This window comes from Leptodactylus fuscus, chromosome 10, assembly GCF_031893055.1.
Source record: "Leptodactylus fuscus isolate aLepFus1 chromosome 10, aLepFus1.hap2, whole genome shotgun sequence".
NCBI lineage: Eukaryota > Metazoa > Chordata > Amphibia > Anura > Leptodactylidae > Leptodactylus > Leptodactylus fuscus.
In genome coordinates this window covers 67,910,294-67,926,933 of record NC_134274.1, presented here as the reverse complement: position 1 = coordinate 67,926,933, position 16,640 = coordinate 67,910,294, and the positions used below count along the sequence as shown (strand labels likewise).

The window sequence follows — 16,640 nt, the reverse complement described above, 5'->3', positions numbered from 1 at the left end:
GCTTTATCTGTATATTACGCTGTTTCCCTGATTTGACATAGGTATTCTCTATGTAAATAGATGGAGGAAACACGCAAACTTTGCTTCAGCAATCCATTACTGGAGTTTATGAACACTATGGGGTGTTGAAGAGAAATGTAAAAATAAAATGATGTGTGTAAAATAAAATGGCCTTAGTAGCTCAGTGACTGTAAGGTAGTATTAAGTTAGTGTTAGTTCATAGGTGGCTTTACCGAGATTACATCAATCTCAGCACATAATTCAATGTCTCTTTTCTCTGTCTCTCCCACATATGACTGAATCTTTACTTTTAGTATGAGATAAAATGGCTTGTGGAAATGTTAAATAAAGACCTACTTCATTAGACAAAGGAAGATTTGTGCTTTTTTTTCTTTTACGTGGTTTGAGGGTTCACAAAATTGATGATCCATCCGTAGGGTAGGCCATCAATATCAGATCAGTAGAGTTCAGGCTTTTGATAAGAATTAGCAGTTTGAAGACAGGAGCACTGCAGCCTCTTACTTGTCTACTAAGGTTGAGCCGATCTTGACTTTTCAGGATCGATTTTAAAATCCGATTTCTGATCATTTTTCATTCGAACCCGATCTCGATCCCAATTCCGATCCCAATGTAAGTCAATTTTTTACTAATCGGAGATCGGATTTTAAAAACAATCCTATTCACTATACAGCATGGAATCTAACAATTGAATGCTTTAATTGTTAGAATCCACGCTGTGTAGTGATTTTTTTTAATCACTAAGTAGCCAGAGGATTTTTTATTAATTCTCTGGCTACTTAGTCCCCCCTGGTGTCCACTTACCTGCAGAGATGGCTGGTCTGGTGCCTGGTGTTCTCGTTCGTCTTCACCTCGCTGCCCCCTGCCTCCCAGGTTAGGAGAGAGTGGGCGGGTACTGGGAGGGGAGACGTCACATCTCCACACCCTGTACCCGCCCACACTCTCCTAAACCACTAGCCCCGCCTTCTTCCTAGCTCTTTAAACACTAACCTGGGAGATGGGCCAGCGAGGCGAAGAAGAATGAGAACACCGGGCACCGGACCAGCCATCTCTGCAGGTAAGTAGCTACTAGAGATGTTAGCTAGTCTCCCATTAGAATGAATGGACACAGCCGGCGCGCAGGGGGTTAAGGCTGTGTTCCATTCATTCCTATGGAACCACAGCGAAGCCTTCACACTGAGTATACACTCCGCTTAGAATGAGTGGAGCGTATACTCAGTGTGAAGGCTAAAATTGTTAGCTTTTCCCACAATGCTTGGCCAGTAGCAAAGCATTGTGGGAAATACTCACCGATCTCGATCCCACCTAAAAAGATCGTGTTCGGAATTCCGATGGCGATCGTGAAATTTTCTCGATCGCCGATCAGAATCCGATCTTTTCCGAACACGATCGCTCAACCCTATTGTCTATACATCATCTACCTAGTGGCGAAGTATATATATACAGTTAGGGCCAGAAGTATTTGGACAGTGACTCAAGTTTTGTTATTTTAGCTGTTTACTAAAACATGTTCAGAAATACAATTATACAGTCCTATGAAAAAGTTTGGGCACCCCTATTAATCTTAATCATTTTTAGTTCTAAATATTTTGGTGTTTGCAACAGCCATTTCAGTTTGATATATCTAATAACTGATGGACACAGTAATATTTCAGGATTGAAATGAGGTTTATTGTACTAACAGAAAATGCGCAATATGCATTAAACCAAAATTTGACCGGTGCAAAAATATGGGCACCTCAACAGAAAAGTGACATTAATATTTAGTACATCCTCCTTTTGCAAAGATAACAGCCTCTAGTTGCTTCCTGTAGCTTTTAATCAGTTCCTGGATCCTGGATGAAGGTATTTTGGACCATTTCTTTCTACAAAACAATTCAAGTTCAGTTAAGTTTGATGGTCGCCGAACATGGACAGCCTGCTCTCAAATGATCTGAAAACAAAGATTGTTCAACATAGTTGTTCAGGGGAAGGATACAAAACGTTGTCTCAGAGATTTAACCTGTCAGTTTCCACTGTGAGGAACATAGTAAGGAAATGGAAGACCACAGGGACAGTTCTTGTTAAGCCCAGAAGTGGCAGGCCAAGAAAAATATCAGAAAGGCAGAGAAGAAGAATGGTGAGAACAGTCAAGGACAATCCACAGACCACCTCCAAAGAGCTGCAGCATCATCTTGCTGCAGATGGTGTCACTGTGCATCGGTCAACTATACAGTGCACTTTGCACAAATAGAAGCTGTATGGGAGAGTGATGAGAAAGAAGCCGTTTCTGCACGTACGCCACAAATAGAGTTGCCTGAGGTATGAAAAAGCACATTTGGACAAGGCAGCTTCATTTTGGAAACAAAAATTGAGTTGTTTGGTTATAAAAAAAGGCGTTATGCATGGCGTCCAAAAAGAAACAGCATTCCAAGAAAAACACATGCTACCCACTGTAAAATTTGGTGGAGGTTCCATCATGCTTTGGGGCTGTGTGGCCAATGCCGGCATCAGGAATCTTGTTAAAGTTGAAAGTCGCATGGATTCCACTCAGTATCAGCAGTTTCTTGAGAATAATGTTCAAGAATCAGTGACGAAGTTGAAGTTACGCCGGGGATGGATATTTCAGCAAGACAATGATCCAAAACACCGCTCCAAATCCTCAGGCATTCATGCAGAGGAACAATTACAATGTTCTGGAATGGCCATCCCAGTCCCCAGACCTGAATATCATTGAACATCTGTGGGATGATTTGAAGCGGGCTGTCCATGCTCGGCGACCATCTAACTTAACTGAACTTGAATTGTTTGTCCAAAATACCTTTATCCAGGATCCAGGAACTGATTAAAAGCTACAGGAAGCGACTAGAGGCTGTTATCTTTGCAAAAGGAGGATCTACTAAATATAAATGTCACTTTTCTGTTGAGGTGCCCATACTTTTGCACCGGTCAAATTTTGGTTTAATGCATATTGCACATTTTCTGTTAGTACAATAAACCTCATTTCAATCCTGAAATATTACTGTGTCCATCAGTTATTAGATATATCAAACTGAAATGGCTGTTGCAAATACCAAAATATTTAGAACTAAAAATGATTAAGATTAATAGGGGTGCCCAAACTTTTTCATAGGACTGTATATATATAATATTGGCTGAAAGTGAACACTCCCAGCTGCAATATGAGAGTTTCCACATCCAAATCGGAGAAAGGGTTTAGGAATCATAGCTCTGTAATGCATAGCCTCCTCTTTTTCAAGGGACCAAAAGTAATTGGACAATGGACTCTAAGGGCTGCAATTAACTCTGAAGGCATCTCCCTCGTAAACCTGTAATCAATGAAGTAGTTAAAAGGTCTGGGGTTGATTCCAGGTGTGTGGTTTTGCATTTGGAAGCTGTTGCTGTGACCAGACAACATGCGGTCAAAGGAACTCTCAATTGAGGTGAAGCAGAACATCCTGAGGCTGAAAAAAAAGAAAAAATCCATCAGAGAGATAGCAGACATGCTTGGAGTAGCAAAATCAACAGTCGGGTACATTCTAAGAAAAAAGGAATTGACTGGTGAGCTTGGGAACTCAAAAAGGCCTGGGCGTCCACGGATGACAACAGTGGTGGATGATCGCCGCATACTTTCTTTGGTCAAGAAGAACCCGTTCACAACATCAACTGAAGTCCAGAACACTCTCAGTGAAGTAGGTGTATCTGTCTCTAAGTCAACAGTAAAGAGAAGACTCCATGAAAGTAAATACAAAGGGTTCACATCTAGATGCAAACCATTCATCAATTCCAAAAATAGACAGGCCAGAGTTAAATTTGCTGAAAAATACCTCAAGAAGCCAGCTCAGTTCTGGAAAAGTATTCTATGGACAGATGAGACAAAGATCAACCTGTACCAGAATGATGGGAAGAAAAAAGTTTGGAGAAGAAAGGGAACGGCACATGATCCAAGGCACACCACATCCTCTGTAAAACATGGTGGAGGCAACGTGATGGCATGGGCATGCATGGCTTTCAATGGCACTGGGTCACTTGTGTTTATTGATGACATAACAGCAGACAAGAGTAGCCGGATGAATTCTGAAGTGTACCGGGATATACTTTCAGCCCAGATTCAGCCAAATGCTGCCAAGTTGATCGGACGGCGCTTCATAGTACAGATGGACAATGACCCCAAGCATACAGCCAAAGCTACCCAGGAGTTCATGAGTGCAAAAAAGTGGAACATTCTGCAATGGCCAAGTCAATCACCAGATCTTAACCCAATTGAGCATGCATTTCACTTGCTCAAATCCAGACTTAAGGCAGAAAGACCCACAAACAAGCAAGACCTGAAGGCTGCGGCTGTAAAGGCCTGGCAAAGCATTAAGAAGGAGGAAACCCAGTGTTTGGTGATGTCCATGGGTTCCAGACTTAAGGCAGTGATTGCCTCCAAAGGATTCGCAACAAAATATTAAAAATAAAAATATTTTGTTTGGGTTATGTTTATTTGTCCAATTACTTTTGAGCTCCTAAAATGTGGAGTGTTTGTAAAGAAATGTGTACAATTCCTACATTTTCTATCAGAAATTTTTGTTCAACCCTTCAAATTAAATGTTACAATCTGCACTTGAATTCTGTTGTAGAGGTTTCATTTCAAAACCAATGTGGTGGCATGCAGAACCCAACTCGCGAAAATTGTGTCACTGTCCAAATATTTCTGGCCCTAACTGTATATATATATATATATATATATATATATATATATATATATATATATTATAAGGTGTCTCACAGCTACTGTCAGAAAAGCTTTAGATCCCCCAGATACGCCAATGCCCAACCATCTTGCCTCCAATATTTCAAGCTTCACTTCTTGTATGAGTAAAGTTGACATTTCTAGCGTTCATTTTTTACGCTTGTCTTTTGAATTTCATGATAAACCATTATAGTTTCCTGCAACATTGAAATACGATAATCATTTAAATCAGTTTTTAGTGGTGAATGTGTAGTTTGGCTGTCACCTGCATTCTCGTCACATACATGGAAAGAGTATACAGTACAAATATATAGAACATAGTGTAACATTATGCCTACCGTGCTTCAATACATTTCATTGCACAAATGAAACATTGTGTCATGAACTGGAAATGTAAAGGCTGAATGGCAAAGAATACATTACAGTCTTAGATTGACAGGTCATTAGAAAACACCAGGAAATGTGTTAATCTCTACAGGATTCGAGGCCACTTGTGTCATTGAGAGGTAACACAATGTAATGCCATCATCACTCCATTGCAGATTACCTAATTGTCTCTTATTTGAGGTTTTAGTGCTGCGGTGTTAATTGGAGTGTGATGAGAGAAATTTGACTAGGATCTCAATTGTGAATTGCTGAATGCAACCTTTGACCTTTTGCCTTCCAGCATAAATTTGTGTATGTCCATTAAAAGCCTATTCGGCTTGGCCTCAGGTTTATTTTTGCAGATGGGCTGAGTATTATCTAATAGTACAGGTTACCTTTGCCCTGCTGTCTCTTTTGAATTGTAAAATCACCCATTTATGTTTGAAAAAGGTGTATAAAAAAATGAGTTCTCCTTACTGGACTAAAGAGACCTGGACCTCCAGCACCACCTGCAGAATTGAGGCAACCCTGTAGGTCAACGTCCATGATTTGGTATATAAGAGAAACCATAAAAGAAAAACATACCCAGCTGCTGACAGCAGTATGGGGTTCAAACCCCTTATCAATGCAGAGCAGGGTAACAGTTGGCTGTCGTTTGGGGGTTCTATGTCTTTTTGTAGGTATACAATGAACCCCTACTGGTCCATGTCATTGGCTCCTTAGCTAGCCAATCTATATTCTGTTCTGCACTGATGGGGAACAAGAACCCATAAATAGATGGGTGTCTTTTATTGCCACCTATTGGATGGTAACAACCCAACTTTTAAGGAAACTTTGTAATGTTATTTGGAATATAAGCCAAGCCAAAAAATTTCTTCTAAAAGGAAAAAGACACCCATCTGTGGATATCTATTTTGGGGTTCTTGTCCCTCATCAGAGCAAAACAGAATACAGGTTGGCTAGATAAGGAGCCATTGACATGGGCCAGTATGGCTTGGCTTATATTCCAAAGAACAATAAAAGGTTTCCTTTAAAGTTGGACTTGTTGGGTTGCTACCATCCAATAGGTGGTGTAGTAAAGTGTATGGTAAAGAGGTCGAGGGGGTGTATATCTCACCTGGTTTCCTCAGCCAGGCGAGGTGACAGAAATCCGGAAGGATAAATGCGGCTCTAGCAGAATGTAGTGTGCTAAGGCTCTTTATTAAAGTTACATGGGCTGGAGAACAGGTTGGCAGTGGGAGTCTTCCAGTCCACACTCGTAGTCCAATACAAGTTTATTCCCTAGTCCCAGGTGCTCACAGGAAGGAAAGGAAGCCTGGTAAAAAGGGAGAACTGACAGGTTTGCAGCCAGAGTTGGAGAAAGCATTCTTGGAATAGTTTGTACAGTTTGGTTGCTACATTTGGTGACGTGCTTGTTTGACCTGCTCTAGTTTAGTGAAGTATGCTGGTGTATAGTTAGAGCCGGTTAGGCTCAGGTTCTCTTTTGTTTTGTTTGCACTGTGTTTTTTCTTTATGTAGATTGTGAGCCCCACATAGAGCCCACAATGTACATTTTTCTCCTATCAGTATGTCTTTGGAGTATGGGATGGAAATCCACGCAAACACGGGGAGAACATACAAACTCCTTGCAGATGTTTTTTTGCCCTTGGCAGGATTCCAACCAAGGACTCCAGCGCTGCAAAGCTGCAGTGCCAACCACTGAGACATCATGTGGCCCCCGTTTGTACTGTGTTTTTGTGCAGAAATTACTGAATAAAACACCCCTGGATTTGAAATCCACTGCCTGTCTGAACTGTGTCATTGCCGACCCCCATAGTGTGAGCTGGACCCCTTAAAGTGGCAGTAGATGTTCATTATTCCTTTTCATAGCAATGTGAACTAACTTGCATACCTTTTTTTTGCACTCCCCCATTTATGCGGTCACAATTATGGTATGCATGCTGCCATCTTTTGATGGAAATTTCATTCATTACAGCCGTCAATTTCAGAGACATTAAAAACTATTTCTATTATGGAAGAACAATTCCTTTAAGGAGCCTCTCTTTCAATGTTCCCACAAGGCTATCAAAAGATTGTAACATGGATACAGATTCTAACACAAATATAGGCCTGAAACATCTGTCGGTCTATGTAGTAGCAGCTATTCCATTTTTATCCCCGGGGTGGATGGGTCCACCAGAGTACAAGATGCTACAGAGATTCAAAACAATAATGAAAATGAAAGGTTTACCAAGGCCACTTCAATCTGGATTGGAAGCCAATTACTTGCCACTAACATTAATTACTGTTTTGATTCCTAAAAAACCTCTAAGACCTTATTGAAGTTATGTCTGATTGTATTACAATTAAAATGCAGTTAAAAGTGGTTCTGATCATAGATGTTGGACTCAAGTAGCTCTAGCTGAGTTCTGGATATCTCATATGCAGCAGCATAATTAGGAGAGGTTCACATGACTATTATAGAAGTTTATTTCTCTCATCCATCATAGAGCCGTTAAACACAATGTATTAGAGCAGTGGACTTAAAGAGAACCTTTCACGTCTTCTGGCACCCGCTGGAAAGCAGACAGTGTGTGCCCAAGTGCCAGAAATATTGGAGACATTAGTTATCTCTCCACCATCAGAAGTGCGGGCCTTACTGCCCCCTCCACACAGTACATAGCCCTCTACTGTCAGAGGGGGCGATCCTTACCACCCAACAATGATGCAGTAAGGCCAACCCTTCTGACGGTGAAGGGATATCAGTGCCAAAATTAATGGCACCAATATCGACCCAGGCGCACATTGGGAAAGCTGACAGTGTGCTGAATTCAGCTGTCAGCTTTCCAGCGGTATATAAAACCACAGGTACCAGAAGATGTGAAAGGAGCTCATCAGTGTTTGCGTCCAGTTGTCTAATTCAGGGATAAGAGCAATGACCTTCACTAGTGATAGTGTGAAGACACCCTTATTATGACATACTATTCTTTGCAGATGAGATAAACATGATCCAGTAAAACCATGTTTTGTGGTACCTATCTGCGTTGCCCTTAATTGATATTACTAGAGATGAGCGAGTAGTGAAATATTCGAGATTCGATATTCGTTTCGAGTAGAGCCTCAATATTCGACTACTCGATCGAATATCGAATCCCATTACAGTCTATGGGAAAAAATGCTCATATCAGTGGAAACCAGTATTCGACTAAAGGAGAGTCACCAAGTCCACGAGTAGCAGGAGGAGCACTGTGCAGTTAAAGGGGTTGTCCCGTAGCAAGGATCCTATCTATACTGCTAGCTTATGTGGATTTAAGACTTTTTCTAAATACATTGCTTTATGAAAACTGCTTTGTTTGGCCGCTATCTTAATTTATTCACTTCATTTTTTACATGCGTTTCTATGACCACGGGCCCCGGACCACGGGCTTATCTGCTCAATCCCTCAGTGATGTAGCTGCCTGCTCTCAGAGGAGGAGGGATGGGCTGAGTGCTCAGCAGCAGCTCTGAGCTGTGTATGTCTCTGCCACAGACAACAGAGCTCCTCAGATAGGGGAGGGGGGGAGATGAGAGCTCTGAGATTTTTTAACTTTTTATCTCCTGCTCTTCCACTTATCAGCCGGTTTAATTGAATTTGACTGATAAGGGCTGAGATAAGGAGTCCCGTACCTCTGTATGTATTACAAACTGACTCAAATCCAGCTCTGCCACATCAGCTTCTACCAGTGGTGAACCTAGCCTCTCTGCTGCCTGAGGCCGACGATCAAAAGACGCCCCCCCCCCCCCCCGTATTGAGTTGGGGGGGAGGGGGGGGGGCTTGTTCATCTTTTGATCGTCCGCCGGGGGGATTGGGGGTGCTAGCAGTACCATTACAATGAATTACATTACATGCAATGTGATATTTTGTGCAGTAATACTCACCGGAGACGTCTTCCCACATTTCCCTTTGGACCGCCATGACCACTTCTTCCAGCTGTGACTTGACTCTGTAAAGTTTGAAACACAGACATCTTTGACTCCTCACTTCTCCACACATCCAACCCCTATATATATATATATATATATATATATATATATATATACACTATATATATCCCACAGCAGCCCCTGCAGCCTATATTATACAGTGGCACAATAGACTGTGGGGCTTAATAGAGGTTGCAGGGGGGTCACTGTGGGGCATAATAGAGGTTACAGGGGCCACAGTGGACCCTTCAAGCTCTATTATGCGCCACAGTTGCAAACCCATGAACTATTATTATACTCAGGGGTCTTTTCAGACCCTGAGTATAATAATCGGAGCCCCAGGGGAGGTGAGGGAACATAATAAACACTGATACTCACCTCTCGGGATCCGGTGTTACTCCTAGCAGGCTTCGGTCCTATATGGTAATGTGTCAGACGTCACGTGGTCTGGGATATTACCATATAGGCCCAAAGCCTGTGCTAGCAGTAACATATAGGCCCAAAGCCTGTGCTAGCAGTAACAGGCTATTACTACTAGCACAGGCTTCGGGCCTATATGGTAGTATCCCAGACCATGTGATGTCTGACACATTACCATATAGCCCCGAAGCCAGCTAGGAGTAACACCGGATCCCGAGAGGTGAGTATCAGTGTTTATTATGTTCTCTCACCTCCCCTGGGGCTCCGATTATTATACTCGGGGGTCTCAAAAGACCCCCGAATATAATAATAGCGGCAGTGGGATTGCGGCCTGGCCCTGCCTATTCACTACCGCCCGCCGCGGCCTAAAGTACAAGGGGAAGCGGGGGCGGCAGTGAGCAGGTCCGGGTTGGTAAATAGGCCGCTGCCTGCTGGTAGATACTCCAGCAGGCAGTGGCCTATTATAAACCAAAAAAAGAGTTATTATACTTACCGACCGACTGCGCGCTGCTTCTCCCGCTGCCGCATCCTCTTCTCTCACAGGATATCTGGGTATCAGTGTAGGTGGCGTGATGACGCCACCTATGCTGATACGTAGATGTCTGAACCAGCGTAAGAAGAGCGGCAGCTCTCCTTGCGCTGGTTGTGAGGGGAAAAAAAAAAAAACGCCCATCAGCTTCATACTGTGGTAATGCATTTACAACCAATCCCTCATTACTGACTGCAAGCATAGCAGATAGCAGAGCAAGTGAAACTCCGCCCACCAATGTGCCAAAAAAACAGGAAGTGAACAGAGTGCAGGTTGGTGAACAAGGGTTATGGGAATACACCTTTAAAGCACACGTACCCCATAGACTATAACGGGTCCGTGCGCTTTAACTGCACAGCGCTTGCAGTTGCGCTGATATTCCTTTTGGGGGGGGGTCCTCCTGCGGACTACTCCCAGATGGGAGGCAAACGCTAATGTGAATCTACTCGTCCTGCAGAACCAGCATTCGGCAAATCAACAGGCTCTTCTTTGCTAGTTGGGAGAGCTGGCAGCTTTCGGTTATGCAGGAGCTGACTTTTTCTCATAGGAACACACTCGGCTCTGCTACATCAGATGGGCTGACCGGCACACGGTGTAGTTCAGCAGAACTGGCTCAACACTGCTACCAATAGGAATGCATTGGCCAGCCTTCGGCCAATCAGCGCTGGCTCTGCCAGAGGAGGCGGAGTCTAAGGTCGGACCTGAATGGAGACTGGTGTGGAGCGATCTTAGACTCCGCCTCCTCCAGCAGAGCCAGCACTGATTGGTCGAATTCCGTACTCTGGCCAATCAGCACTGGCCAATGCAATGACAGGGATGACAGGGATTTCCATGCAATCAGCCCATCTGATATAGCAGAGCCAAGTGTGTGATGTAGCAGAGCCGAGTGTGAACACTCGGCTCTGCTACATCTGATGTGCCGGTCAGCCCATCTGATATAGCAGAGCCGAGTGTGCACACTCGGCTCTGCTACATCTGATGTCCCGGTCAGCCCATCTGATATAGCAGAGCCGAGTGTGTGATGTAGCAGAGCCGAGTGTGCACACTCGGCTCTGCTACATCTGATGTCCCGGTCAGCCCATCTGATATAGCAGAGCCGAGTGTGTGATGTAGCAGAGCCGAGTGTGAACATAGGAATCCATAGGAATGCATTGGCCAGCGCTGATTGGCCAGAGTACGGAATTCGACCAATCAGCGCTGGCTCTGCCGGAGGAGGCGGAGTCTATGGTCGGACCTGAATGGAGACTGGTGTGGAGCGATCTTAGACTCCGCCTCCTCCAGCAGAGCCAGCGCTGATTGGTCGAGTTCCGTACTCTGGCCAATCAGCGCTGGCCAATGCATTTCTATAGGGAAAAGTTAGCTTGCGAAAATCGCAAGCTGACAGGGATTTCCATGAAATAAAGTGACTTTTATGCCCCCAGACATGCTTCCCCTGCTGTCCCAGTGTCATTCCAGGGTGTTGGTATCATTTCCTGGGGTGTCATAGTGGACTTGGTGACCCTCCAGACACGGATTTGGGTTTCCCCCTTAACGAGTATATGTTCCCCATAGACTATAATGGGGTTCGAAACCCGTTCGAACACACGAACAGTGAGCGGCTGTTCGATTCGAATTTCGAACCTCGAACATTTTAGTGTTCGCTCATCTATAATAAAAAGTGATCAAAGCAATAGCATTTCCCGAAAATGGTAGAACTAAAAAGTACACCTGGCCCCGCAAAAAAAAGATGCCCTATGTATCCCTGTACACAGACGTATAAAAATGTTGCGGCTGTTGGAATATGGCGACTTTTAGAAAAAGAAATTTTTAACACAGTTTTGGATTTTTTTAAGGGGTCAAAATGTAAATAAAACCATATAAATTTGGTATCCCTAGGGGGCCACACGGTGGCTCAGTGGTTAGCACTGCAGCCTTGCAGCACTGGAGTCCTGGTGTTCAAATCCTGCCAAGGGCAAAAAACCATCTGCAAGGAGTTTGTATGTTCTCCCCGTGTTTGCATGGATTTCCATCCCATATTCCAAAAAGACATACTGATAGGGGAAAATGTACATTGTGAACCCTATGTGGGGCACACAATCTACATTTAAAAAAAAAAAAAAAAATTTGGTATCCCTGGAACCATACCGAAATACAGAATACAGGGGACATGTCATTTTGGCTGCACAGTGAATGCCGTAAAACCGAAGCCCGTAAGAATGTTGCAGAAATGCATTTTTTCTTCAAATCCACCCCATTCTGAATTTTTTTCCCTGCTTCCCAGTACATTATACAGAATAATTAATGGTGGCATCATGAAGAAAAATTTGTCCCGCAAAAATTAAGACCTCATATGGCTCTGGGAGCGGAGAAATAAAAAAGTTATGGGGTTTAGAAGGAGGGGAGTCAAAAACGAAAAACGAAAATCAAAAAATGCCATCGGCGGGAAAGGGTTAAAGAACAGTTAAAAAAAAGGTAAAAGATCAAATAAGATCAAATTCTATCTATATAGAATTTCTCATTAGTAACACCCATCAAATATTCTTAGAATATAGCTAAACCTCCATTGACTTGAACGTCATAAAGGGCTGCATTACTTTTATTATTTTTGAATTGGAACTAACCACATGACTTATATGTTATTGATCTGATGTCACAAAATATAGGTCTTGTGCTATTTTTGCTTTATTTGTGCTATATACTGCAATGTATGAGGGATCTATGAGAGTGTAGGCTTAGGGAACACAGAATCATATCCATGCCATTTTGCTTTTTACTCTGTTTATCTGCCACAAATCCAGCTAAATGTACATCTGCTGCTGACTGTCAGGTTTCCTTGTCTGTTCAAATACAGAATGATAAGAAGCCATTCATTCACCATGGGTATTAATCAATTGTCTAAGGAACTGGTGTAATATCACCTTTTTCCTGTGTTGACTGGTTGTTGTTGTTGTAGTTTTTGTTAATTCCTAGTATAGCTTTACTACCATTCATCACTCATGTAGAGATTCGGTCAGTAGTTCCACTCTGTTATCTGCTATTATCTCAGACAATTAAGTCACATGTCGATGTCATAATAACAACTTTATCCCGTAAAATTAATGAGGTTGTTCTTGATGTTGAACTAATTACATACAATGTTGTTTAGGCAGTCAGTCAGGTAGTTAGTAAATAACATACTTAGGCTAGGTTCACATCTGCGTTGGGATCTGTGCAGTTCTGAGGCACCAAAACAGCGATTGACCGCCAGAGGAGAGAAAAGTCTTGCATACACCAATTTTTGGCGGTTTCTACAGCAGCCTTCAACAGTCACTGAAGATCACCTGAAAAGCTGTTGTCCATGATAACCATTTTTTTTTATATTAGTCCAAGGAAGGTAAAATATTTTTTTTTAAAAAAACATACTCACCTGTCCCCGGATGTGGTCCTGCTGCTCCAGTATTTTCTTCCAATCAGTGGACGTCCCATGTCCCCTTCCAATCAGTGGCCTCAGGAAAGGACACGGGACATCACTGTGTCACAGGAGCAGCAAGATGGGACCATGATGGGAGACAGCAGAGCCGCAGGGACAGGTTTTTTTGTTTGTTTTTTTTCCACCTTTCCTGGACTCTTTAAGGCTAAGGCCCCATGGGACAATTCACAGCACTAAAGTGATGTGGGAAAAAAAACGCAGCAGGAACGCATCGCTGTTCTTCCCGAAGCGCTTTAAACAGAAAGTTCACAGAGTTTTCTTCCGCGGACTTTCTGTTACAAATATGTCTACGGGAGGGCCGCCGGAGTTTCCATAGATGTAATTGACATCTAAGGCTATTCAGGCACCGCTAATCTTATTTTAAACCCCGTTCCTGTTTTAGTATAAAACTATAAAAACATATATATAATTCATACCTCTGCATGCACAGGGGGCGGTTGAGCACAATCCGACGTCATCTTCGGTCCCACCTTCCTCCGCTTTCTTCTTCCAGCGATGTCCTCCTGTCCTGGCTCTTCTCTGCCTTCATCTTCTGTTCTTCTGGCGGGTGTCATTCAAATCCCGCGCGTGCGCAGTAGCGCTCCCTCCGGAGCGCTACTGTGCACGCGCCGGCGTCATTTTTGTTGTAGTTCTAAGTATCCCTTAGAACTATGTGAGCATGCGCAATACGCTTGCGAACGTCTTCATTCCGGAAGAACAGAAGATGAAGGCGGAGAAGAGCCAAGACAGGAGGATATTGTTGCAAGTAGAAAGTAGAGGAAGGCGGGACCGAAGATGACGTCGGATCTTGCACGACCGCCTCCTATGCATGCAAAGGTATGAATTACATATATGTTTTTATAGTTTTATTTTAAAACGGAAGCGGGGTTTAAAATAAGATTAGCGGTGCCTGAATGGCCTTTTTAAAGGCTATTCACGCATATGTGGGGCTCATACAGCAAAATTTTGCTGATAGAGCCCCTTTAAGAGGGCTGTCCATTTTTGTCTGGGCATCCCCTTTAAGTTCACAACAAAGGACCCACAGGGACCCTATTGTCTATAACAGGGTTTGACAGCTATCCATTATGTTTTTACAGACATCACTTGATGTAAAAGTTTGCGCCTGAGTCAAAACATTTTGGCATTCACCTGCCGCAATTTTACACTGCTTCAGACTGAGCACAATATAATCTGTATAGTCAGTGTCAAACAAGTTTAGTCTATGTTATTGTCTATGGTTGAGTTACAAATGCAGCAATGGTTATATGGTTTATCAGGTTTATGGAACTGAATTGTATGGTCTTATAGCGCCACCTGCTGTCTACAATATATTACTACATGAATTATTATAGTAATAGAACAGTGTTACAATGGTACCTTTTACTACCTGCAAATCATTTCCTATAGCACGAATACTAACCTGTATACTTTACCTTATCTTTACTGACCTTCTTACATTTCTTTTAGTACTTATAGGGGTTGGAATTGAAACTCTGCAACAAGGACAATTTCCAAGTCTGGCCTATTATTTATTGTGAGTATTGGTTGTACTATGATATGTGGACAATATATTGAATTCTAAGATCTTCTTCTTTATAGAGAATCCATAATAGCAGTGTATGGTAAGTAACAGAGTGTTTCTCAATGTATACTTATGAAATAAGGCTTCAACATATGACACCAAAGAGGCAAAGCGTTTCATATGAAGCCTATAGGGTTTCATCCTACTAATATTATAAAGGTGAAAGTATGTGTGTTTGGATGTTTGTGTGTTTGGATGTTTGGCTGTTTGTTCCTCAATCACACCTACACCGGCGACCAGATTTGTCTGAAATGCGCACATACATACCAGGGTCCCGGGTTGAACGATAGGCTACATGGAATTCCCGTACACCACCACAATTCACTCCCGTGCCCGGTGCTTCTCACGGTTCAATTCGCTGCAGGACCTGGGATGATGTCATCCCAGCCCTTTCAGCAGCTCACCTGATTGGGTGCCGCTTCTCTATGTGGGCGGAGTTATCGTCCGGCCGCCGTCCACACCAAGATGGCGTCTCTGAGAGGTCCGGAGTGTCCTGCACAAGGGCCTCTACTCTGGGGCAGCAACAAGTCCATACACTACCCCACCTGTGTGGCATTCACCACGGGACTGCAGTACTCTGGCCGGACAGGGGGTTGCCTGCGCCGCGCTCTGGAACGCCGGTTCGGCCAGCTGTCCTGCAGCGTCTGCCATCTCTGGACACTACAAGTCGGAACATCAGTGCACAGGAAGCCCAGAGTGTGGTGAGGACGGGACCACAGGTTGGTAGGGGGAAAGGGGACACACGGTCGGCAGGGTCTGGTGGTGGGAAAAGGGGGCACGGGGTAGGTAAGACAGGGGAAGGGGGCATTGGGTAGGAGGAAGGAGTGACCACATGGGGAAGCGGGTAGGGACAAAGGAGGGTTGCGGGCGCCAGGAGGGAGACCAGCTAAAGAGTTCCAGCAGGGTGGGGGGCAACGGGGTAGGTAAGAAGGGGGCATGGGGTAGGGGGGAAAAGGGGGCACGGAGTAGGTAACACGGGAGAAGGGGGCATGGGGTTAGGGGGGAAGGGGGCACGTTCCTGGGGGGCAAAGGGGCAAGGGTAGGAGGAAAGAGTGACCACATGGGGAAGCGGGTAGGGAGAAAGGGGGGTGGGAGGGAGAGGAGATAAACAGTTCCAGCGGGCCACAGGGTGGGCCCCGAGGGTCCATGGACCCACAGGTATAGGAAGGGCCCGCTGTGGACACAAGGTAAAGGAACAAGGCTGCGCACCGCTCCAGGTGGGTCCCACAGGGGGTCGGGGTTCCGTGGACGGAGTTGCGGGTAAAAGCTAGTTGTCAATAACTTAGAAAAGATTTTACTGGATACCTCTATATAGAATAGTATATGTTAGTATTCATTTACACATACATGGATATACCTTGGAAGTTCAAGTGTAATATGAAAACATTTTTCAGATTATAGTTCCAGAGGATACACCCGTAAATGTGACTGAAAGTGTATGTGTAATATGTTGTAGTAGATTTTATTTGATGGACCTGTGTCTCCATCCAACCTCATTTACTGTTAGATCCAAACATCCTTACAAACATGCTAGAAGAACACTTTACTATAAGAACCCTTCAAAATACCAGAAAATATATACTAAGGCTCTGTTCTCATGGAGTAACACTCCGCTCATTCTGACACGTAAACACGTGTCAGA

General features: G+C 43.8%; 1 protein-coding gene across 1 annotated transcript in view; it reads left to right on the top strand.

Moving 5' to 3' along the window:
- The window catches only part of TMEM72 (transmembrane protein 72), a 39,779-nt gene that overhangs the window by 14,595 nt on the left and 8,544 nt on the right, over positions 1–16,640 (top strand). The window contains exon 2 of the mRNA XM_075257810.1: positions 14,884–14,950. Within this exon, the coding sequence (XP_075113911.1) occupies positions 14,884–14,950 (67 nt within the window). The remainder of the gene's footprint in view (positions 1–14,883; positions 14,951–16,640) is intronic.